Here is a 24,587-nt window from a genome sequence, read left to right on the forward strand (position 1 = left end):
GTATGTGTGTCTGTGGCTAGCTGGGGTGATTCTGGTTTTGGTAGTGATGATGACTGGGAGGTGATCAGAACCTAGGATTTTGACCATTCTCCATGATGTAGTGGGAGCGAGGTTTGGGGAGCAGAAGGTGATGTCTGGAGATGATGGGAGGAAGAGGGCTTGGTGTGGGATATGGGTATGTTGGTCTAGATTGTTTAGTATGAAAAGATGGTCTGTCTGGGATTGTATTACCAACCCTCTGTCTGTGTCAGGGTTGTTGACATGCCAGGCCGACGACTTGGCGTTAAAATCACCACCCAGGATGATGTTGGGTATGTTAGTGATGTGCTGTATCTGTGGAGAGTAATTGTGTGGTACTGTGGGCGACGACTGGGGGGGAATGTATGTGTTAGCGATTGTTATGTGTGATTTTCGGGTTGGCTGAAGGTAGTGGTGGTGATGGCCTGTAGGATCTTCTTAGGCCATCTGAAAATACTTGAAGTGGGGGATGCATGACTAATATATGAATGATAAAGTCGGTCTGCAGTATAATAAGTGCAGTAATTCTTTTTCCCTAGCCATGTAGACGTGGGGCATTGGGTTAAGATGGTGATGATGATGATGATGATGATGATGATAAATATGGTGATGGCAGTGATATCCAGATAGGATGTGTTGGTACTTCATATCCGCACTTGGTGATGAGTCGGATGATGGGGGTGATGATGATAATGATGATGTGATGATGACGACAATGGTGAAGGGTAACGCCGTCTTGGTCATTTTACTTGTAGTTGGTGGTGATGGTGATGATGATGGTAATACTTGTGGTAATGAGTATTAATGTCTCTAGATCACATTTCCACAGGTTACTTTTGGGTGTGAAAACGATGATGATGATGATAATGTCTGTGGTGAAGAGTAGTGACAGTTATGGCTATCTTAGCGGTGATGATAGTGGTGATAACGATAATGGATAACGAGTAGCCTAGTAATGTCATTCTATCGCATTTCTACAGGTCATCTTAGGCTGTAGTGGTGATAACTTTGGCCTGAAACGTTGGCAGGTCATTGGTGTGTGTGTAGGGAAGGTGAAGATCGCGGAAGAGAAGGTGGTGATGGTGGGTGGTGAGAGCGGTGCTGGAGGGCTGTGACTGGTGAGGGGCGGGCTGCTGCTCCACCGGCTCCTGGCACTGCTGAAGGGAACGGTCGTGGCTGAGGCTGAGGCTGGAGGTGAAGGTGGAGGTGGTAGAGGGTGGGAGGGAGGGTTGGGGGCAGAGCGGGTGATGGTAGGGGCGGTATCGGGGCTGGTCGTGGCGCAGCAGGGAGGGGTTCACGTTCTTCATGCGGTTGGAGTAGCGAACCACGGCTGCAGAACCCATACGACCACCGCTGCGGGGAGAGAGGGAGTACGACAGTGTGTCTTGGGGTGGTATTTTTTATCAGCTTAGGAGGTTTTCTTGTATGTCTTCCTTAGCGACTTATTTACAGTGCCGTACTACATATAATTTTTCGTTTGTATGCTGTGAATGTTATTGATATTGGCATACATGGGATACACAATATACAAGAAAGCATTAACGTATCAGGCATAGAAATACACTGATAAGGAAGAGGTGCAAGGGAGCCTCCTTAACCTACGAGAATACTGCCCTGTTGAGTCTACACTGTCTAAACTTACGGTGTTTAGATGGAAAATTATAGACATTTTATTTACTGTGAAGATACAGCAGCTGCGGCCACACTTCAGCCCTATTCAGTATGATGGTAAGCCCCTTCCAGTGTCACTTTGATATGCGTTGGGCAGCGCTTTGGTACTCAGTTCCACCTAATGCTTTACTATTTTATAAGGTTATCAGTGAGTCATAGGACCCTGAGTATTAATATTATCTCCATAAACCCTCTAATGGTAGGGACAACTTACTCTATTCCAACAAACACCATACAATTTTATTCAGCTGAGCCTGAGTGAAGGGACTGTGAAAGTATTAGCCCCTTCAGCACCTGGGTAGGCAGCTTCCACCGTCGCTGGTTTTGGTCAAGATACTAACCAACAAAATCTTCATTATTCGGTTGCCAGTTCCACAGTCACTTTCGACGATGATGTTGGCCAGTGCACGATCCATTAACATGCGAATTAATAGCTCAGATTACCGTGGGATCCGTAATGAGATCCATAAATCCCCAGTAAAGCTTACAGTGGTGGCAGTTCTCTTCACTGACATGAAGATAAATCAACTGCGAAGGAGACCCAATATTTTTTTTTTTTTTTTTTTAAATCGCTCACCTGGCGAGGAGATAATGTAATCGCCTGTTTCTGTGTGTGTCCGTCTGTTCCCCAAATATCTCAAAATTAAGTGGGCAAATTGTACCCAAACTATGTGAGCAGTATCTCGGGATACCTGGCTTTTTGGTTTAGTTTGACGAAACTGCTATGATATGCTTCCGATTGCCAGAGGATTACTGATCTAGTTTTTTTGGAGGAACTCAAAGAGACATTGAAACGCGGAGGGAGAAATCCTAAGATTTTTCCCGATTTTGGCGAACCTGCGATGATATGCCTCAGATTGCCAGAGGATTACTGATCTAGTTTTTTTTTAGTGATGGCAGGCAATACACATTCGTGGGCGAATGCTTTGACTCTTATTTTTGTCATAGTCTTGCTATTATCTGATGGCTGTATCTAACTTGGAAATGGCCAGTTATAAATTGGTCAAACAATCCCCTCTAATTCGAAAATAGTTTATCTCTAGCAACATAAAAATTAATGTCTGGAGGCGACAAAAATGAAAATAGAACCCATCTTTGGAGTACAGGAGTTAAATGCTACTGGTATGGGAGGTCATTCCTGAGCTGAGTAAATTATTTGGTGGTCGCAAGATTCATGATCCTAGGTATATGGGCTGGGGTGTGATGGGGGGCTGTCACTCCCCTGGATTCGGGCAGAAATGAGAGAAATTCGGGCAGAAATGAGAGAAATTCGGGCAAGTGGTCAAGGCCCATACTTGAAACGAAATTTTATTTGAACACAGTATACGACCTGAGCAATGCATTTTAATACGATAGAAATTTTTGTGCTCTTTTTCTCTATAATGTTTTATTTATGTGATTGCTTGTTCAGTTATGTAACTTAATTTAAGTTTGTACACTAAATAATTTAGAGTATTATGCAGGGTAAGAAAACTGGCATGTTTGGATGTCTCCCAGTTGGTAACTGTTGTAACCAATGCTCCCTTTGGGAATACTCAAGAAATGTGGAGAAGTGCAGATCACTCTAGAATACAGTAAGCTTATATAAAGATGGGGAAGAGACTAGAGCAGTTTCAGTCGGTTTTCAGTTCATTTTGAGTGTAGTGCAGTGTCAGTGCAGTGCAGTGCAGTTTGTATATTTTCGGTACTTGTGATAATAGTGAAGTGTTGCCAAGCGTGAAGTGTGACTGCAGTTAGTAAAGTCTGTATAGCTCCAGTGCTTGTGAGAATAATGAAGTGAAGTTGGAAAGTATTAAGTGTAATTATTTTGAAAATAAAGACAGAGATTAAGAAGCCAGTGTTTATTTACGACACGTGGGGTGATTCTGTGTACTGTACACCAATAGGCTGCCTCTAGGAAGAACAACTGACTAGGTGACGTCCATCCTATACTGAACTACTGCTGTTGGAGCCTCTGGCAGTGTGGGACGGGGATGTAATACTGGAGTCAGAAGTGTGGATCAAGTGTTTCAGTGAGTCAGATCTTCAATATGGAGCAAGGGGGTGTGCAGACAAGGGTCCAAGCTGGGCAGGAAGAGGAAGTGTCCCTTGTGGCAATCATGAGACTATCACAAGTACAGAATGTGAGACAGAAAGAACTCAAAGAACAATAATACAGGCACAGAATGGAGGACAGAAAGAACTCAAAGAACAATTACAGACACAGAATGAAGGACAGAAAGAACTCAAAGTGCATCTGCAGGCACAAAATGAAGAAATCAAAGAACAATATTATTGCAAGCACAGAGAGAACAGCTTCAAGAGGCATTATAGGAGCAACAGAAGGAATTACAAGTGAGGATGCAAGGACAGCTAGATGCTTTCGTGGGGGAAATGAAGGAAGAGCAGCAACAGTTGAAGAAGGAAGTATACATTGATCTACAGCAGCAAAAGTGTGAGGTAAACAATAACGTGATGGGATTCAGGTAGCTTTTAGACGACCAGCTGAAGCATGTAGACAACCAGCTGAGGATCAGTGAGGGAATAGTGACGGAATGCAGGCAGCATGTAGATAACCAGTTGAAGCATGTAGTCGACCATTTTTAGTGACAGAATTGAGATTGTAGAGAAATATTGCACTGTTGAGCCTCCAGTTAGTGTACAGGGAGAGTATGGAAAGAATGAATCTTGACAGATCCCAAGCATCTAAAGGTAGCATTACAGGGTTGAATAATCAGAATGCAGAAATTTTAAGTCCTGGACTTAATTTTGATGCCCCAGTTTCTAGGCCCCCAAACCAGTGAAGTGCATGGCTATAATGGGGGTCCATTTAAAAAGAAACCCCAGGAATTTGATGGCAGAGTATCTTGGGAAGCTTACCGTGCACAGTTTGAGTTACTTGCTGAGCAGAATGGTTGGGATGGCAGGCAGAGGGCAGTGCAGCTTGCTACTGGCCTTAGGGGTGCTGCAGTGGAAATTCTGATCCAGATATCAGTAGAGGAGAGGAACAATTATCCGTCCCTAGTAAAAGTACTGGCATGCAGATATGGGACCATGTACCAGATTGAGGTTTACAGAGCACGATTCCAGACCTGTGTATGGGCTCGAGGCGAATCCCTACAGCAGCTTGCTCATGACCTGGAGTATGGCATACAAGGAATACCCTGGAGCAGCACCTAACCTGTTGGCTATTCTTCTGAGGGATCAGTTCATCGATGCTCTTGACAGTTCAGAGTTGAAAGTGCAAGTGAAGCAGGCACAACCCAGAAGCATGCAAGAAGCACTAGCCAGGGCTCTAGAATTTGAGTCCTACATCAGGTCCAGTACATCCACTTTTCAGGCAGCACATAGTGCAGGATGCAAGGCAAGAAAGGGGTAGGTATATGAAGTGGAAAAATATGTAGGAAGTTGCTGGTACTGTGAAAAGCCAGGACATAGAAAAGTGGACTGCAACAAGTGGAAGAGAGAACGAGATCAGAGGAGGTTGCTGGTTCTGCAGGAAACCAGGACACAAGAAGGTGGATTATTACAAATGGAAGAAGGAGCAAGAATGGAGCAGTGCGAGGAAACCCACGATTGCAACAAGCGGGTGTTGAACATATGGCGAAGTGGGACACATCAGCTGTGAGTGTCCAAATGAGAAGGATGAGGGTGAATTAGTGAAGGCTGGTGACAAGAGGCAACAATCAGCCAGTTTTTCCCAAGAAGCAACGTTACTGAGGAAATGCAGGAGAACCTTGATGAACAGTGTGCGAGATGATGAAGGAACAGACAGCAAGCAGTGTAGCAGAAATGAGAATCTTGGCAAGAAATGTCACCTTACTGTTGTGACAGGGCCAGCATCAGACGCAGAAGACCTAAAGATGATGCAGATGGAGGATGCAGATTTACAACCAGTGCTAGAGTGGCTGCAGCTGAATACAGTGCAACCATCTTGGGAAGAGGTTTCTAGATTCAGCCCTGTGACCAAGAGCTACTGAAATCAGTGGGACCTTCTTTGTTTGGACAATGGACTTTTGGAGCATCAATGGGAGACACCCGATGGCCTCAGCAAGTATTGGCAACTGGTAATTTCGAAGGAAATGAGGTCTGGGATCTTGGATGAGTCTCATAACCAGATGACTAGTGGGCACCTGGGAGTTTAGAAAACTCTTGGCCGGGTAACTGGATTGGCATGTACCAGGATGCTGAAGAGTGGTGTCAGGCCTGTGTTGTATGCTGTGCCAAGAAGGGACTCGAGAAACATGGTTGCACCCCTCTCCAGCTGTACCAAGTGGGTGCACCGATGGAAAGAGTCACGGTGGACATTGCTGGACCTTTGCCATTCACTGAAAGAGGAAACCAGTATATATGTGTTGCCATGGACTACTTCACAAAGTGGCCAGAAACCTATGCCATTCCTAATCAAGAGGCCGTGACTGTTGGTCAGGGGTTGGTTGACCAGTTTTTCTGTTGTTTTGGGATGCCACAAGAGCTACATTCTGACCAGGGTAGAAACTTCGAGTCTGCTGTGTTCCATGAGTGCTACAAGTTACTGGGGATCAGGACGAGCAGGACGACCCCACTAAGGCCACAGTCAGATGGAATGGTGGAGAAATTCAACTGGACCCTGGGACAAGAACTGACCAAGTACTGTACAGATGGAGAAACAGAGTGGGACCAGAAATTTCCTGTGTTGCTGATGGCATATCAGTCTGCATCCCGTGAGTCTACCGGATACACCTCTGCAAAACTGGTGTTGGGCCATGAGTTACGCTTACCCATTGACTTGTTAATGGGAAGACCACTTCGTGAAGAGCTGCCTACAGACACCTCCAGCTATGCGAAGCATCTTCAGGAAAGGCTGGCTGAGGTACATCATCAAGTGCGAGGAGCCATCAGGTTTTCAGTAGAGGTGATGAAGTGCAAGTCTGATTCCAAGGCAAGTGAGGTGAGCTTCAAGGCTGGTGACCAAGTTTGGTTATGCAATCCTCAGCGAAAAAAGGGACAGTCATCAAAGCTGCAGAGCCCATGGAACTGGCTTACACTGTATTGGACCGCCTATCATACGTAACGTATCGGATTCGGGTAGGCAGGAAGTCTCGCCCAAAGGTGGTACGTGTGAACTGTCTGTGGCAATACCATGGGCCAGGACAGTACAGCTGGGACGTCTCCGAAAAATCGTGCTCTCCCGCAGCTGAGGTTGTTGAGGAGGACCAAGGAGCTGAAGTGCAAGAGGATGGTGACATTTTCCCAAGAGAAGAAGCGAATCAGGAAGAGGACCAAGACCTTCCAGGAGGAGTGGACTCTGTGGAGCAAGGACGTCATCAGAAGCAGCATAGAAGAAGACCTGATAACTCTTGATATTGGTTCGTTCCTGGGGAACTGGATCTTCAGCAGGAAGAGTAAACACAGTGTCGTGACAAACGTAATGGATTTTATTACCAGACGTTTCGACATTTCCCTAATGTCATCTTCAGTGGTCTAAAATGATAAAATTATTAACATATAAATATCAAAATGCTTTAAAAGTACAGCAGTGGTCAATACGAGAATTAAGCTATGTTTAGGGGGTAGGATGATACAGTATTGTTAAGTTGGGGCTTGTGCAATTTACCATACAAGGACTCTAAAATTCTTACACTGTCACTGGAGCAGCTATCAAGTATTTTAAAACATTCACCTTTAAGACGAGTATCACAGTGAACACTATGTTCCCTCACAGATGAATAAGGTGGTGACTGAAGCCTACGACCCGTTCTCCCAGACTGACCCATATGTTCGGGGGTGCGTGCTTTGAAAGCACGTAATGTATTCGTAATGTACCCTGTTTGGCAACTAGGGCAGGTAAATGAGTAAACTACCGACGAACGCAAGTAACTGGCAGAGTGTCCACCGATTCAAAGACCCAGCTTTGAAAAAAGTGAGGTGAACGAACCAAAAATCAATACTAGGGTAAAATTTGATAAACTCTTGAATAAAGTCTGTTCTATTTTCGCAGAAATCTCTCCTAGATAAGGCAAAATTACTTAGACTACCTCCATATTCATTGTAGAACACTGTTTGGGTTGGTATCTTTTGTTCAGGAAAATATTCACCAGTTTATCAAACAAATGTGCACTATAATCATTATTCACAAGATACTACCTAAAATAAGTTACTTCACTATGAAAATGGGCGTATGTAGATGACAGACAAAATGCTTTGTGAATATGATTCTTTACAGCACTGATCCTGTATCTGATGGACTGAAACTAAAAAAGCCTGTGCCCAAACAAGTAAAGGTTGCCCTGCGGAAAATGGAAAAAAGAAGCTTACCATTGCTTTTCGAAATCACTAAATCTAAAAAAGAAAGTTGATTATTTTTCTCCGTCTCTAGTGTGAAGGAAATGTTTTTACGCTGTCTGTTGAGGTATTCTAGGAATTTCAAGGCGCTTTAAATATATTATTCGAGTCGTCCACATACCTCATATATAAAATGGGTCTAAAATTTGACGGACATGCTTCTAGCCACGTTTTCTCATGGTAGCAAAGAAAAAAGTGTAAGAATCTAAGAGTCCTTGTATATTAAATTGCACAAGCCTGAACTCAACAGTACTGTATCATCCTACCCCCTAAACATAGCTTAATTCTTTTATTGACCACTGCTGTATTTTTAAAGCACTTTTATATTTACATGTAAGTAATTTTAATAATTTTATAATTTTACACCACTGAAGATGACATTAGAGAAATGTCGAAACGTCTGGCAATAAAATCCTTTATGTTCGTCACGATACTGTGTTTACTCTTCCTGCTGAACACCTGATAAGTTGAAGGATGTATAGTTACATGTTTTATTAGGATTAAGGTTTATGTTTGTATACATTGTGTAGTTTTGTCGGGACGACAAACGGATTAGGGAGAGGGTACTGTTGAGAAGCTGGATTACTAGCTAGATTATCCTGGAGAATTCCCGATGTTTACCATAGCTCCGGTACGAGTCAGAGTTGCCAGTTAGCCTGCTGTTTGTGAGCGTAGTTATTTTGTAAGTTATGCATTATTTTTTGTGCTCTTTTTCTCTATTTATGCGATTGCTTGTTAAATTATGTAATTTAAGTTTATATGCTAAATACTTTAGAGTATTATGCAGGGTAAGAAAACTCTGGCATGTTTTGGAGGTTTCCAAGTTGGTAACTGTTGTAATCGACGCCCCCTCCGGGAATACTCAAGAAATGTGAAGTGCAGATCACTCTAGAATATAGGAAGCTTATATAAGGATAGGGAAGAGACTGGAGCAGTGTCAGTCGGTTTTCAGTTCAGTTTGAGTGTAGTGCAGTGTCAGTGCAGTACAGTGGTTTGTATATTTTCGGTACTGTTAAAATGGTGAAGCTTTGTCAAGCATTAAGTGTAATTGCAGTTAGTAAAGTTTGTATAACTCCAGTGCTTGTGAGAATAGTGAAATGAAGTTGGAAAGCATTAAGTGTAATTATCTGGAAAATAAAGACAGTGAACTTAAGAAGCAAGTGTGTATTTACGACTCCTGAGGTGATCCTGTGTACTGTACACCAAAATGCTGCCTCTAGGAAGAACAGCTTACTGGGCAACGTCCATCCTATACTGAACTACTGCTGTTGGAGCCTGTGACAGTGTGGGACGGGGATGTAACCATAACATAAACAAGAAAATAGACGGGTTAAAGGGATATAAGTAGTAGAGACAGATAGAATTTTATACTGATAAAATAACTGATAAAGCCGTGGTGGAGCAGCTACCTCATATTATTAAAGCGTTGCATACCTTAATAATTGATGCGGATCTCAAGACTTATGTGGACAGCCGCACGTTACTGAATGCCATCTGCGATTTTGATTTCCTGATCGGATTGGTTGTGCTGAAAATTATCCTGTACGCCACAAACAGCCTCAACAGACATCTTCAGGGGAAAACTGTGGATGTCATAACAGCTAGGAGGTCAGCTACAGCGACCAGGAAGACTCTACTTGATGCAAGTACTGAGGAAAATTTCGAAGCTGCTAGGAAGAGTGCAGAAAAGTTGTGTGATGTTGCGAAGTTAACCATCCAAGACGTGCAGTCCTCCTTCAAAAGAAGCGAGAGTTCACGCACAAAGGTGTCCCCTCGATTTCAAGCCTTCATTGGAGACTCAGCAAACTAATAGCCACTGGATCAAACAGCTAAAGATTTCCATCGTGTATCAACCTACTATGCCAGTCTAGATAAGGTCGTTATGGAGACTGAATCACGATTCGATGGAAATGATCAAGCTGTGCTCTCTGCACTCGACCATGTCATTCTCACACCTGATTTTCCGGACAACTCAGATGAGCACTACGAACGTCTTGCGTCGCACTGTGGTGTTGATCAGGATCTGCTCAAAGCAGAAAAAGCAATATTCACCAACTTTGTCAAGCATGATCATACACGCTAGTCAGACTCAGATGTGCAGCCAACTGCAGCCAGTGTTATGGAGACTGTACAAAAATGATCTACATCTCGTGCTGCCAGTGTTTAACAAGACCGCCGGCATCCTGGCAACCATTCCTGCGACGTCTTGTTCAGCAGAACTCAGTTTCAATGTGCTGCGACGTTTGAAAACATATCTGAGGAGCACAATGGGTCAGGCACGTCTGAGCAGTGAAATCATAATGAATATAAAGCGACATTATACATATTTGTCTGTTGGCAAGACTCTGGACCATATAGTGGATAAATTTGCTTCTAAGCAAGGAAGAAAGCAGTATTTCTTCTAGAGATGCCAATACTCAGAGGTTAGAGCACTAACTAGCTGCAAACCGTTCCATGTATTTGTGTTGCCTTCCCTGACTAATTCTGTCTTGCAATACTGGATTTTCAACTCCCATCGAATTTATGAAATTTAGCATTACTGAACTCAATATTTTCTTACGCAATTGAGTGTCCTAAGTCTCAATATGACAATAAAAGATGTAGATCTCTGCTGAAAACAATGTTTCCAGTCAGTATTGCTATATTTTTCTAGTTCTTTGTGCTTTTTTTGCAAGTTTCGGCGCAGATCTGTTGGCTGTGTGTAGTCACATGCGTTTTTTTTTTCTTTTTATAGTACTCTACAGCTGACTCGGGCTCTTGAGCGAGTTTCGATGTTATAAATTATGGTTTCGTCGATGACGTATTCCCATGGATGACACAGTTTGGAAAATTTTTGGCCAAATCAAATTCTCAGCCCCCCCCCCCAACTCAATAGCCCCCGTGGGCCTATATTCACGATAAGTCTTCTTTGAACTGATTAAATCATCTGACCGTGATAACATTAGCCTATACGAGAGGTCTCCCTTAGGATGAATAAAATCGTCTAACGTTAGCAGGGTAGCCAGCATGACAACATTGATTTAGTTACATTAATTTTTCTCGAGTCTCCCATTGAGAGAGAGAGAGAGAGAGAGAGAGAGAGAGAGAGAGAGAGAGAGAGAGAGAGAGAGAGAGAGAGAATACATATAGGTGAAGAGGAGACAGTGGACATTTAATAAATCATTTACTTCTCCAAAGACTTTGACATTTATTCTAAAGACTATGGCATTCTCCCTCCCTCTCTCTCTCTCTCTCTCTCTGCACCAGCACAGTAGGTAGCAAGTTCCGCGACAAAAGGTCCCGCCCTTTGAGTGTCCGCAGTTGACAAAATAACAGTGGCAGTCTGAGAGAGAACTCTGAATAAGTTGTGGGTTACGGAAAAATACGATGTGAAAAGGTTAGCCATACAAGTAAAGCTGAGGGTAGGAGGAGACGTGAAGGACCCAAGAAGGTGGATACATATGGTATATGAATATGTATATAAGTGATGTATGGAAGGTCTGTAAGTTAGGGAAGGACAAAAATGGGCAGAAGAGGAATGTGTAAGTAGAGTTTCACATGACAAGAATTGCACTCATATCTATCTTGGTAGTCGAAAGAATGGAATCTGTCACAGGGCTGTTATGAAACAGTTTTGCATTGATGGTTTGGATAGTGAAGTGGAGCAGGGATTTTCGATGGTTTCAGAAATGGATGTGTTTCCCATTGTACTGGGCACTGTTGATTACTCGGCATTTGTGTGTTCCTGTTAGGCTGCTGCTTATGGAGCCGTCCCATATCATTCATTAGTGGGGAATACGACAGGAGGATAATGATGATCTAAAATATTTTAGGTAGGACAAATAAACGACATTATAGATGAAAATATGAGCTGTTAACTTCATACGTAAATTAGTATTTAAAACAAAAAAGGGACCACGGATCAGCAATATTTTATAAATTATGGTAAATAAAGTTTATATCCAATTAAAAGTAATTAAAAGTGAATTTTAAAAACCTGATTTATTAATCGGTTTATTCAAATATGTTATCGTACTCCCCCAAAATGATTTAGTGTAACTGCGAGATAAAAATATATGATCCATTCTATTCTAGCCCACTTTCCACCCAGCTATTTCTCTATATTTTACCATTTTTGTCATTATGCAAGTCCCGGGTATTGTACTAGACAAAATAATTCCATTTTCGCTTATTCACCTGTAACTCTGTGTATCACTGTTTCCCACATATAATGAAAAATGCCTGGATCATCCACTCAGTTCAGCAACTTTTCCTCTCCTCACATTTTTTTTCTTTTTTTTACGTGTCTGACTCTGGGCAAAGGCTTCAGGGCCTGTTTCTCGGGGGCAGTGACCTATCCCAAGGCCCAGTAGTCCTCCTACACCTCCACATGTCACCACTTCGGCGCTAACACCCACCATCCATATTGAATACATTCTAGGGCTGTCTCATACAGGACTGGTGTATTGGTATTAGCGGGGGTATTTTTACGACATGTCGGCGGGTCATCTGGTAGATCAGGAAAGACTGCTTTTCGGATATTCAAATCCTTAAACTGTTCCCTGCCCCAGCCGGGATTCGATCCTGTGTCCATTTGGACTGCAGGCCGCCTCTCTACCGATTACATTTCTGGTATCCATCCCATTATGGTCTTTCCTTCACATTTACCGACCCACCTTCACCCACACGCTGAATGACTTGCCTCCGGGTGACTCTGGCAATATGAAGCAGGATGCGATTGCCCGTCTTCTTCATAGCGCTTGTTTGCCAGAAGATGGGGAAATATATGAGATGTATACTATTCTTCAAGCAAGTAGGGAGGGGAAGATAAAGCTGTCAGCCCGATGACGTATTTTGCGATATATTAATACTGTCCCCACACGATTTTATTCGGGTTGTAGGAGACTTCTTTAATCCTATCTCTGTTAAATGGTTTCTCTAGAGGTAAGACAAAATCGTCCGGAAGTAGCAAGAATAGCATAAATATGTCATCGGAATGAAGAGTTCATTTTATCCTACTGGTCGCACTTAGGTGAAATACCCCTTTTAGTAATGAAAGCAAAATTGATAGTCTGGAATTGTTATTACTCGTAAAGGAAATCATCTACCACGGCAGAATGTTGCAGCACAACAGCTCCGGAGTACACCAAACCCTCGTTTTTCGACCGTTCTTTATTCGACAATTCGTTGTTTCGACACTTATAAATCTATACCCTTTTTCGTTGTTCGACGTGGTTATCCCCACCATTTCGACAATTCAAACCGGCCGCCGCCAGACAGACCGGCTAAGCTGCCCGTCTCCTGCTCTCTGCCCTGCTGATCGGTTGCTTCTTCATCCGTCTGCATTTCTTTTTGGTCTCTTGGAATACTGTACATCACCACCATAGACCCATCCAAGACCCCTACTATTACCCCTGTCAAGATCAGTCATGAGCTCACCATCCAGAGTGAGTGTTTTACTTTCGCCATCGCATGGTCGGGTGACGATCAGGATTGCCAGATGAACTCGGCCACATTACTAAACTCAATTTTCATTACCAAATTCTTAAAGCAAGCATTTACTCTTCACTAATACAGTTGGAAATAAACATTTTCCTTATAATTAGCAGCATGTTCATTATTTTCGCGCTATGTAGGCTAGCAGACTGATCAAAGAGAGCGACAATCCACCGTCTCCATCCTCTGTATCATCATACATGTGAAAAATCCGTTTGTTAATTGACAATGCTGATTCATTACCAAACGAATTTTCCATTACCATAATGGCCCACATATGGTAATGACAAATTCCAAATGGCAACCCTGGTGATGCTTGCACCAATGATTAACGAACGCTCTTAACGCACGATACTGTTTTGGTTCCAGTTTTACGGAATGCACATCTTAGTTTGCACTAGGTTAGGTAGGTTATAATCACTGGGGTGGGTGAGTAGATTTCAGGATTTCCAGTTAGGCTTCCACTGCTATTTATGGTTTTACATCGAATACATTTGAGTTTGTTTGGTGTGGTGGCGTCATGTTCAGCCGGCAGGATCGTCTGTAAACACACTATCGAAGGCATTCCAGTGGCTTTCTCTAATATCGCTAAGTAGTTATATTTCGTTTGTTTCCAATATTTTTTGATCGAAAATCAAATGTCAATGGTCTGAGATGTATGTAGTACTAAAATAATTTTCCTTAAGAAAATAGGTATATAAGAAAACACCTCAAATTCCTGTCACTTTCGTTCATATATACCGGTATTCTGTCCATCTTTATTGAATATTTTTTGAGACGAAGGTGGTCAGGGACCTAACCCCCCTATTTCTTAACAGTCATATGGGAAAAATCGTTCGTTATTCGACCAATTCGTTATTCAACCACTTTTTATGGAAGGCATCCCTGTCGAATAGTGGGGGCTGGGTGTACTGACAGACGACTACTGGATAAAGAATAAGTTGGTTCGTTGTGCTGGACACTGTGTACCTAATCATCACCAGCACAGTTTTTACCCCAACAAAAGACTGTTAAATGTAGAGGAAGAGAGGGAGGCTGAGATTGTGGCAGATGTAAGGGAGGAAGGAATAAATGTGTTGGGAGAGCTGAATGATTCTTTGATCACGATGGAGGAAGTGGAGGAGGTAGTAAAGGATATAAAAGCAGGGAAAGCTGAAGGTATGGATGGGTGTGCTGTGGAATGTTTGAAAGGAGGTGGAGCAACTATTGTTGAATGGTTAGTAAGATCGATGAATGTGTTTTGTGAGTGGTATGGTGCCGATTGACTGTGCAAAAGCGTGTTTGGTTCTGTTGCATAAATACGAGTATAAGGGTGATGAGTATGAATGTACTAATATTAGGGGTATAAGTCTATTGAGTGTTGTAGGTATGGTGTAAGGCAGACTGTTAATTAAGAGAGTTAGAGAGGGTACAGAGGGAGTGATTGGTGATGAGAGTGTGGCTTTAGGAGAGGGAAGGGACATGTGGATCAGGTGTTTGCTGTGAAACAGGTGTGTGAAAAGTATTTGGCGAAAGGTAAGGATTTGTTTTTGGCGTTCGTGGATTCATTGGATGCTTATGATAGAATGGATAGGGAGGCTTTGTGGACTGTTTTGAGATTGTATGGACTAGGCGGTAGGTAGTAAAAAGGAGTGAAAAGTTATTATGTAAACAGTAGAGCATGTGTAAGAGTGATAGGTTTCTGTGAAAATGGGGCTGCAGCAGGGATGTGTGATGTCGCCTTGGTTGTTTAATATATATATATATATATATATATATATATATATATATATATATATATATATATATATATATATATATATATATATATTTATATATATATATATATATATATATATATATATATATCCATATATATATATATATATAACTATCTATCTATCTATATATATATAGTTTTATCTATATCTATCTATCTATCTATCTATATATATATATATCTATATCTATCTATCTATCTATCTATATATATATATATATATATATATATCTATCTATCTATCTATATATATATATATATATATATATATATATATATATATATTTATATGGTGTTGAAAGGGAAGTGTATGCGAGGGTGTCAGGTAGAGGTTTGAGTCTGGTGAATGCTGATGGTACAGAGTGGAATCTGAGTCAGGTGCTGTCTGCAGATGATACACCACTGGTGGCTGATTCGAAGGAACGATCGAGACAGCTGGTAGAGAAGTTTGGAATGGTGTGTGAACGGAGGAAATTGAGAATGAAAGAGGATAATAGTAAAGTGATGAAGTGTACAAGGTAGGTAGATGGTAGAAGGATGAACGTAGTTGTGAATGGTGAGATGCTTGAGGAGGTAGACTTTTTTAAGTATTTAGGGTCACATGTTGCCGTGGATGGAAGAATAGATATAGAGGTAAAGTTCACAAGGAATGAAGTAGGACAGTTGCTGAGAGGAATGAAAAAGTGTTTAGATGTCGTTCGCTTAGAACAGATGTAAAGAGAAGACTGTATAAGGGAGTAGTTGCGCTGACTGCATCAAATGGGGCTGAAACATGGAATATGGGAGTAGCAGAGGGTAAGAGATTGAATATAAGGGAGATGAGTTGTCTGAGGAGCATGTGTGGATTGAAGCGTATGGATCGACTGAGAAATGATGAAGTTGGAGGGAGAACTGGAGTTATGCAAGAGATGGCTGATCGAGTTGAGCAGAGAGTGTTGGTGTGGTTTGGGCATATGGAGAGAATGTATGAAGTGAATGGTGAAAAAGATAACAGGATATGATGAGAGAGGTGTACGGCTGAGAGGAAGGCTATGAATAGAATGGACAGACAGTTTGAAAAGAGCGTCAAATGTGAGAGGGATGTCTGTAGAGCAAGGAAGAGTGGCTGCACATGATGGGGGTGACTGGAGAGAAACTGTGAATGTATAAATGGTGACGCGGCCTTGAAGGGATGTTCTCCCGCATCTGGTCTGATCAGCTGATCGGGTCCGATGCAGGGAAGGGGATGGGTCCATTGTGATTTGGCAGAGGTAAACCAGCTCTGCTGTCGGGCCTTGCTGCGGATGTCATTGGATTACAATGCTCAGTTGACCCTCGTGCGGTGTGTTGCTGTGAGGAGCGGTCCCTTCTCCCCTTAGAGCAGTGGTTTCCAGCCATTTCTAATTCTCGCCCCCCCCCCCTCACTGAATGACACGTTCCCTGCGCCCCCCTTCCTCAAATACTGTATTTTACTGGCATAGTTGGCTCATGTCAATAAATATCATAGATTCTAATCTTTGATATTGTTTATATATTCAGATAACTACAGTAGATTTCTTATACATATCTGAAATATTTTCTTCATATTAAGAAATTACTGAATTCCATCATAATTCATAGTTTTCAAATATAATTACCCTCTTTATCAAGCCTTCGCCCCCCCCCCAGGCAGCCCATCGTACCCCCCTCGGGGGGGGGGGCGCCCCACAGGTTGGAAACCACTGCCTTAGAGGGTAAGACACAAGTAAATGTGAGTGTGTTTGGATGAGCAATTTGGTGAGTGTATCGTCCAGTCTCGGCTACCCCCCTAGGGGCAAAAAGCCTAGGTATATAGACAGAAAAGCCAGGTGAGTATTCTAAAGTTAATTACGAGACAACGCGGACCACATTCAGTGGCGGCCTATACGCCAGAGCCAGTGCATTCATGACTCCCTGATGATCCATGTGAATGACGATGCCGTTGTTCTTACTGCTTTTCTAAACTCTCTGTCTGTCTGTCTGTATCTATATCTATCTATCTATCTATACACACCACACACACACACACACACACACACACACACATATATATATATATATATATATATATATATATGTGTGTGTGTGTGTGTGTGTGTGTGTGTGTGTGTGTGTGTGTGGGTGTGAGTGGGTGGTAGATGGTGGCCATCATCATCCACTCATTTGTGCTGCCTTCTTCTTCCCTAACCTTTATCATTTTTTTTTCTCTGCTTGCCTTCCCCTCTTCCTATTTCTCCCGTCTTTCCTGTCACTTCTAATTACTCTTCTTTCCTTTTCAGGTAGCTTTACATTGAATGACAAGTCTAATGGTTTCCTGTATGCCAAGTAACCATATAACCAACCCAATCGTGTTCCCTACGTGCCAACGAGTGGGTGAGTGGAGGCTTACTGCCCCTCCCCGTAAAACAACTAACTTAAAGTCAAACGGCCACCCATTACGGGATTATGGCTTCTTTCTATAGATAGATAGATAGATTGATTGATTGATTGATTGTGTGTGTGTGTGTGTGTGTGTGTGTGTGTGTGTGTGTGTGTGTGTGTGTGTGTGTGTGTGTGTGTAAAAACTATGTCGCACCGCAGCCTAACTACATTACAAACTACACTACACTAACTACAGTACACTATACTACTACATCCCAGCTTTAACTACAAACTGAGTGTGGGAGAGAAGATGGGGAAGGGAGGGGTTAAGTGGGAGTGGGAGACTTAATTGATGGAGGTGTGGTGGATTTACCGTCGTGATTGGTGGAGATAATATACGAGTATTTAGTGATGGAGATGATGTGGTTGGTGATGAAGGTTCTGTAGAGAGTGTGGGAGTACCTGAATGGAGTAGGGAGTGGAGTAGAGTAACCCGTGGAGAGGAGGTGCTGTAGAGGTTTCTGGTGTGGAGGTATCTGGCGTAGAGTAGGGGTGGAATGGAGGTACTCTGGACAGGAGAATGCAGTGAAGAGTAGAGTGGAGTTACCTAGAGTGCTTGTGGAGTGGAGTTACTTGGAGTGAATGGAGTGGAGTTACCAGGTTCAAACGGTGGTGTAAAACTGTCTGGAATGAATGGTGAAGGGAAGTGTGAAGGGAAGAACGGTGTAAGGCTGGGGTAGGGTTACCTGGAGTAAAGAATGGAGTGGAGTTATCAGAAGGGAAGAGTGAAGTGGAGTTACCTGGAACAGACAGTGGTGTTGGGTTAGCCGACATGGAGTGAAAAATGGAGTGGAGTTACCAAGAATGGAAGGTGGAGCAGAGTTTCCAAGAGTGGAGGGTGGAAGAGAGTTACCCAGAGTGGGGTGCGGAGTAGATTTATGTCAAGTGCAGAGTGGTGTAGTTACCCAGAGAGAGCGGTGGCGATGAGGGTGGAGTGGAGTTACCTAGAGTGGAAGGTGGTGTGTAGGCAGAGGGCGGAGGTGGAGGCCGCGGAGGAGGACGACTTCGAGGGCCAGCAGAGGGCGCCCCAGAAGCCGTGCTTGAGGCGAAGGTTGAAGCAGCCGTAGAGCAGCGGGTTGATGACGGAGTTGAGCAGGGCGGCGGTCTCTGCACCCACCACTACCGGCTGAGGGATCTTGTACCTGGAGCAGGAGGCGTGAGGGTGAGTAGTGGAGGTGGGGTGGAGATATTGTGGTGGAAAGGTCAGGGGTAATGGATGGAATGGTGATTGAAAAAAATATTGTGATTAGTGGTGGAGGTACAGTAGTTAGTGGTGGAATAATGCAGATAGAATAGTCAGGGATACGGGAGATTGGTGGTGGAGATAGTGTGGACAGTAATAGGGTGGTGGTGGAGAATTTGATACTGTGGTGAGTGGTGGAGGGGTGTGGAGGCACTGTGGTGGGTGGTGGAGGGGTGTGGAGGTGCTGTGGTGAGTGGTGGAGGGGTGTGGAGGTGCTGTGGTGGGTGGTGGAGGGGTGTGGAAGTGCTGTGGTGGGTGGCGGAGGGGTGTGGAGGCACTGTGGTGGGTAGTGGAGGGGTGTGGAGGCACTGTGGTGGGTAGTGGAGGGGTGTGGAGGTGCTGTGGTGGATGGTGAAGGGGTGTGGAGGTGCTGTGGTGGGTGGTGGAGGGGTGTGGAGGCACTGTGGTGGGTGGTGGAGGGGTGTGGAGGTGCTGTGGTGAGTGGTGGAGGGGTGTGGAGGTGCTGTGGTGGGTGGTGGAAGTGCTGTGGTGGGTGGCGGAGGGGTGTGGAGGCACTGTGGTGGGTAGTGGAGGGGTGTGGAGGCACTGTGGTGGGTAGTGGAGGGGTGTGGAGGTGCTGTGGTGGATGGTGAAGGGGTGTGGAGGTGCTGTGGTGGGTGGTGGAGGGGTGTGGAGGTGCTGTGGTGGGTGGTGGAGGGGTGTGGAGGTGCTGTGGTGGGTGGTGGAGGAGTGTGGAAGTGCTGTGGTGCGTGGCGGAGGGCTGTGGAGGCACTGTGGTGGGTAGTGGAGGGGTGTGGAGGTGGTATGGTGGGTGGAGGAGGGGTGTGGAGGTGGTATGGTGGGTTGTGGAGGGGTGTGGAGGTGCTGTGGTGGGTGATGGGGGGATGTGGAGGTGCTGTGGTGGGTGGTGGAGGGGTGTGGAGGTACTGTGGTGGGTGGTGGAGGGGTGTGGAGGTGGTATGGTGGGTTGTGGAGGGGTGTGGAGGTGCTGTGGTGGGTGGTGGAGGGGTGTGGAGGTGCTGTGGTGGGTGGTGGAGGGGTGTGGAGGTGCTGTGGTGGGTGGTGCAGGGGTGTGGAGGTGCTGTGGTGGGTGGTGCAGGGGTGTGGAGGTGCTGTGGTGGGTGGTGGAGGGGTGTGGAGGTGCTATGGTGGGTGGTGCAGGGGTGTGGAGGTGCTGTGGTGGGTGGTGGTCGGGTGATGGAAATACAGTGGTGGGTGGTGATGGAGAAGCAGAGTCTGGAAAGGGAAGGCGATGCTGTGGTGAATGACGGAGGTAGAACAGTCAGGGTAAGTGGTGGAGGTGGCGTGGAGATGCAGCGGTGGGTGGTGGCTGTGAGATGGAGATACTTTACAGCAGGTGGTGAAGACAAGAGGATTTAGAGGCTGTAGTAAATCAGTGGAGATGCGGTCTCTCTCTCTCTCTCTCTCTCTCTAAAGCTGCGATTATCTGGCACTCTGGAGAACAAGAGTCCAGTCCTCCTATTTATGTTACACAGATGCTCTCTTAATTGAATAAAATCGTCTGGAAGAGTCAAAAATTAAATAGAAAATAGGTCCCAGGGCTGATGGGGTACAGTTCAGTTGTTGTGCTCTGTTGTACTTGGGGTAGACCCAGGGTTTGCTGCCTTTTCTGGGGTTCGAATAGAAACTTTTTTATTTGTTTGTTTAACGGTTCGACTCCGGGCATAGGTTTTAAAAGCCGGTCCTGAGGCCCAGCAGTTCCCTTATGTATCATACATCGCCACGTGTCATCATTTCGGCGCTAACACCCACCGTCCATATTGACTAAATGCTAGCGCAATCTCATACAAGCCTGGTACATTGGAATTAGGGGGGATCTTTTACGACATGTCGATGGGTCTTATAGTAGATCAGAAAAGTTTACTTTAACGAAATTTAGATTCTAAAACTGTTCCCATCCCCAGCCGGAATTCGAACCCGGGTCCACTGGGAAAGCAGAACACCTTTCTATCGACTCGGCTTCGGCTACCGCCTCCCCAGGAAGATATTGTTGCTGAACTTTTACGCGGCGGCTGTGGTTGGAGATCAGTTTGGATTTTATCAATCATTTAATTTCACTAGCCATGAACACTGGTCAGAGCATCCACATCTGACGGAGTTTATTACCGTATACTGCACCACCCGAGTAAAACCTAAGGACTGGGCGACCTCAATATGTAGATGAAAGGAGTAACGGTCCTTGTCGTGGACTGACAATGTCTTCTGGAACCCCCTCCCTTGGCAATATACGTCGATTATTTCACAGCAGTAGTTCATTGTATACTATTTCCATCATTATTCTCTAGACCTATTTGGTATAAGTAACATAAAAGTGAATATTAACGTGCCACATACGGATATATAGCCTACCGGTAAGCGATATGTGTGAGGGAGGTTCATAGACGATGAGAATAAGGTCCAGGGTGATGTGGCAGTGACAGCCTTGAGGATGTGAAAGACGGGAAACGATGGTGTATTCGGTGTTGTATATATAGAACTAGTGTGTCTGCCAAAGGTGTAGGTGAGTGGTGAAGGCAGTCAGTGTGGTGGTGGGTAAGTGGTGGGGTGGTGCGGTTGGGAAAGGTGTTAGGTAGTGGTGTGTGGTGGGTAAGTGGTGTGGTTGGGAAAGATGTTAGGTAATGGTGTGGCAGTGGTAATGTGGTAAGGGGGGTGTGGTTGTGAAAGTGGTAGGGGCTGTGTGGTTGTGAAAGGTGTTAGGTAGTGTTGTGGTGGTGGGAAAGCAATGAAGGTGATGAGGACGTTAACTCTTACAATCTGATAACGTATTTCCCATTTCACTAATGCACTTCAGTAACATGTTTATATAACTTTTGCTACTTTCTGAGGCTTCCATTTAACTCAGGATAGACTTTTTAACTACGGGGGTTAGATGCAGCGTTCACTGATCCCTTAACTACGAGAGGGTCTTCTGAGGTTGAATAAAATCATCTGCTGGTGGACTGTTTAAAATCAGAAATACGTCCTGTCAACTGTGTTCAGCACAGTGGAGGCATTTCATCGTGCAGGAGTTAAATAAAGCTGTATCTAACTTTCTTCCATTGAAAACTCTCCGAGGTTGGAAAAAAAAAAGGCTGACAGCGGCAAGAATACATCGACACGAACGTGGTCTGTCTGAAGGAGTTAATAATGTGGAACTGTGAAGGCCTGGTGGTGGTTAGTGAGACGGTGAAGCGGCGACAGTGAAGTGGTGACGAGGGTGAGTTCAGTCTGGGATAAATCTTCACCTAAATAGTTCACCACTTTTATTACCTTCCTCCACTGGCTAATATACCTAGACCGTGAGAGGCTTGCAATGTTTTTTTGCCCACAGTTGATTCTCTTTGATACGATGCGCCAACAAGGTAAGTACTGGACAGGCCCAAACTGTGAAGCAGACGCAGTGAAAGAGTAAGTTTGCTTTTATCCCCGACTGGACAGTTAGACATAGTAAGCACAGGCATATTCGTATGACTGAGTGTTCCCCAAGAAGGGTGATGGAAATTGTAATGGGTGAACAGTGAGGATGTGGAAGCAACCCCCCCGCTCCACACACACACACACACACTCTCTCTCTCTCTCTCTCTCTCTCTCTGACGTCTCAACAATTATATAAAATGCAGATTAAGAGTGAGAAAGGAATTAGCAAAGAGCAAGGCTTTAGGAGTGAGGAGGCAGCGGCTGACAAATGGAATAATTGATGGGGAAGGAGAGGCGGGAAACAGACAACAGGAAAATGGATTATGTGTGGGTGTGATGAGGAAGGTTATTGCTCTTGTTCCTGAAAAAAAAAAAAAAAAAGCAACATCCGTGCAGAGAAATTAGTCTGTCCGTCTGTTTGTCTGTCTGTCTACATTCATTTATCCGCCTACCTGTTTCTGTCTGTGTGTCTGTCTGTATACTGTCATCTCTCTATTTATGAGTGATATTCTCACAGACACAAAGAGGCCTCATAGCATTTCTTCCTGCGTCATTTTCTTCGCATATCTAACCTTACTGTTGTCATATAAACGAGTTCCGTGTTTCTAGGTACCGAAATGGTTGGCATTACTAACCCACAAGAAGATATTAATGACTGAAGTATTACCTTCAGGTGACTCAGCACTGAGTGGCGAGGCAAACAGTTCCTTGTAGTATAAGAAAACCTTTAGTACGTTGAGTGGTAACTTTATAATCCTATGTGTGCCAGGTGGTGTAGTGGGTTAAAGCAGTCTACCCGGATGTGACCCATGAGTTTGCATCCAGTGGAGTGGTTGGAGTTAATTGTTTGGATTTAATCATTTCTGTACAAACATCATTCTTCAAGTTTGCCAATATTTTATTGTAAGGCAGTTCATTCCTTCTCCAAGTACCAACAAAGAGAATCCATCCCCGCTCTCATCTCGTCTTTCCCATTAATCAGTCCTTCATAATAATCTTTCCATCTGCTTCTTACCTCGCTTCCATTTGTTACTGTTCATCTACTTTTGGTGTTCACATTTTCACACCTTTTCTGCCTTCATTCTACTGTATATTTACGCACATCTTCCCAAAATAGTTTTCTATTTTCATACTTGTTTACAGTCATTTGTCTTCCTGGATCGTGATTCACATCCCTTATTTTCTCCTTTCTAAATTTTTCACGTGTTCTCTTACTCTTAGTTTAGTCCCTTGTTCTTCCAGTATGTATCTCTTGCATCTACCTTAGCCGTATCTTTCTCTCTTCTTCCATTTTTAACATCCCCATCCCACCAAACTGTGCTTATTGTACAAGTTGTTGCCCTTGCAAAACCACACATGGCTGACGCATTCCTAACTAAACACTATCTGTACCAGTATGCACTTGACAGTTTTTTTAATTAATTTTGAGTCCTGTTCAATGATCTTAGCTCTTCCACTACCATACGCCTATATTCATTCGCTACTGATTTGTTTCTCAGCATCTCCACTTCCTTTCTTTCTCTTTGATTTCTCCGCTCTTCCTTTATCAGTTACACTCATTATCGCCTGCCTTTAGCAAGGCGAGGCGATATAGCTTTTGTGTGTGTGTGTGTGTGTGTAATTCATCGGGTCGGTCAGGATCACCTGATGGTCGTGATCGTCAGCTTTTTACCCTCCCGGAAGGGAGCTGAGAGCTCATATAGTCCGATCTAAGGGCAAGGCTGTGACCTTCACACACGCACACACCCGTCCCCTTGCTCAATGGGGACAGTAACCACCCACTTCGTCAGTGAAACTTTTCGCAACCTGAGCGAGGCGCAAACTCCCGTCTACCAGATGGCAAGCGAGAACGTTACCACTGCACCAGCGAGTGTGTGTGTGTGTGTGTGTGTGTGTGTGTGTGTGTGTGTGTGTGTGTGTGTGTGTGTGTGTGTGTGTGTGTGTGTGTGTGTGTGTGTGTGTGTGTTGTCAGAATATTTCGTCTTCAAATTTGGTTTGCAGGTAGCTTGTACCTCAGCCAACGATATATTCTGGCAGGCGCTTATCATTTGGCCTCCGAATGCTTTTGTTTCGTTTCAGCTTTGATTTGCACAAAACAGTCATACTCTGCATCGGCCTCTCATCGCCCTTACCTCAACAACATTCCCAAGCATACGAGCATCACTCTCTAGAAGCACGTAAGTACTCTAGCTTCCCTTATCATTCCTCTTCAGACCTCTATATTACTTACCGTATATTTATGCGTTTCTTTGTGTTTGAAGTGTGAATTACTAAGGCGTATTCTTCATTCCTGAAACATGTCCTTCAGGCGCCGTCCATCAT

The 24,587-nt window shown here is 44.1% G+C and overlaps 1 protein-coding gene across 1 annotated transcript in view; it reads right to left on the reverse strand.

Annotated features, from left to right (window-relative positions):
- Window positions 1-17,910: 17,910 nt before the first annotated feature.
- Window positions 17,911-24,587, reverse strand: part of LOC145404703 (gonadotropin-releasing hormone II receptor-like) — a 315,031-nt gene continuing 308,354 nt past the window's right edge. The window contains exons 6-7 of the mRNA XM_080276254.1: window positions 18,589-18,786; window positions 17,911-18,046 (exon numbers count right to left, since the gene is read on the reverse strand). Of these exons, the coding sequence (XP_080132380.1) occupies window positions 17,911-18,046; window positions 18,589-18,786 (334 nt within the window). The remainder of the gene's footprint in view (window positions 18,047-18,588; window positions 18,787-24,587) is intronic.

This window comes from Coenobita brevimanus, chromosome 64, assembly GCF_032717465.1.
Source record: "Coenobita brevimanus isolate Jiangsu-jjx chromosome 64, ASM3271746v2, whole genome shotgun sequence".
NCBI classification, from domain to species: Eukaryota; Metazoa; Arthropoda; class Malacostraca; order Decapoda; family Coenobitidae; genus Coenobita; species Coenobita brevimanus.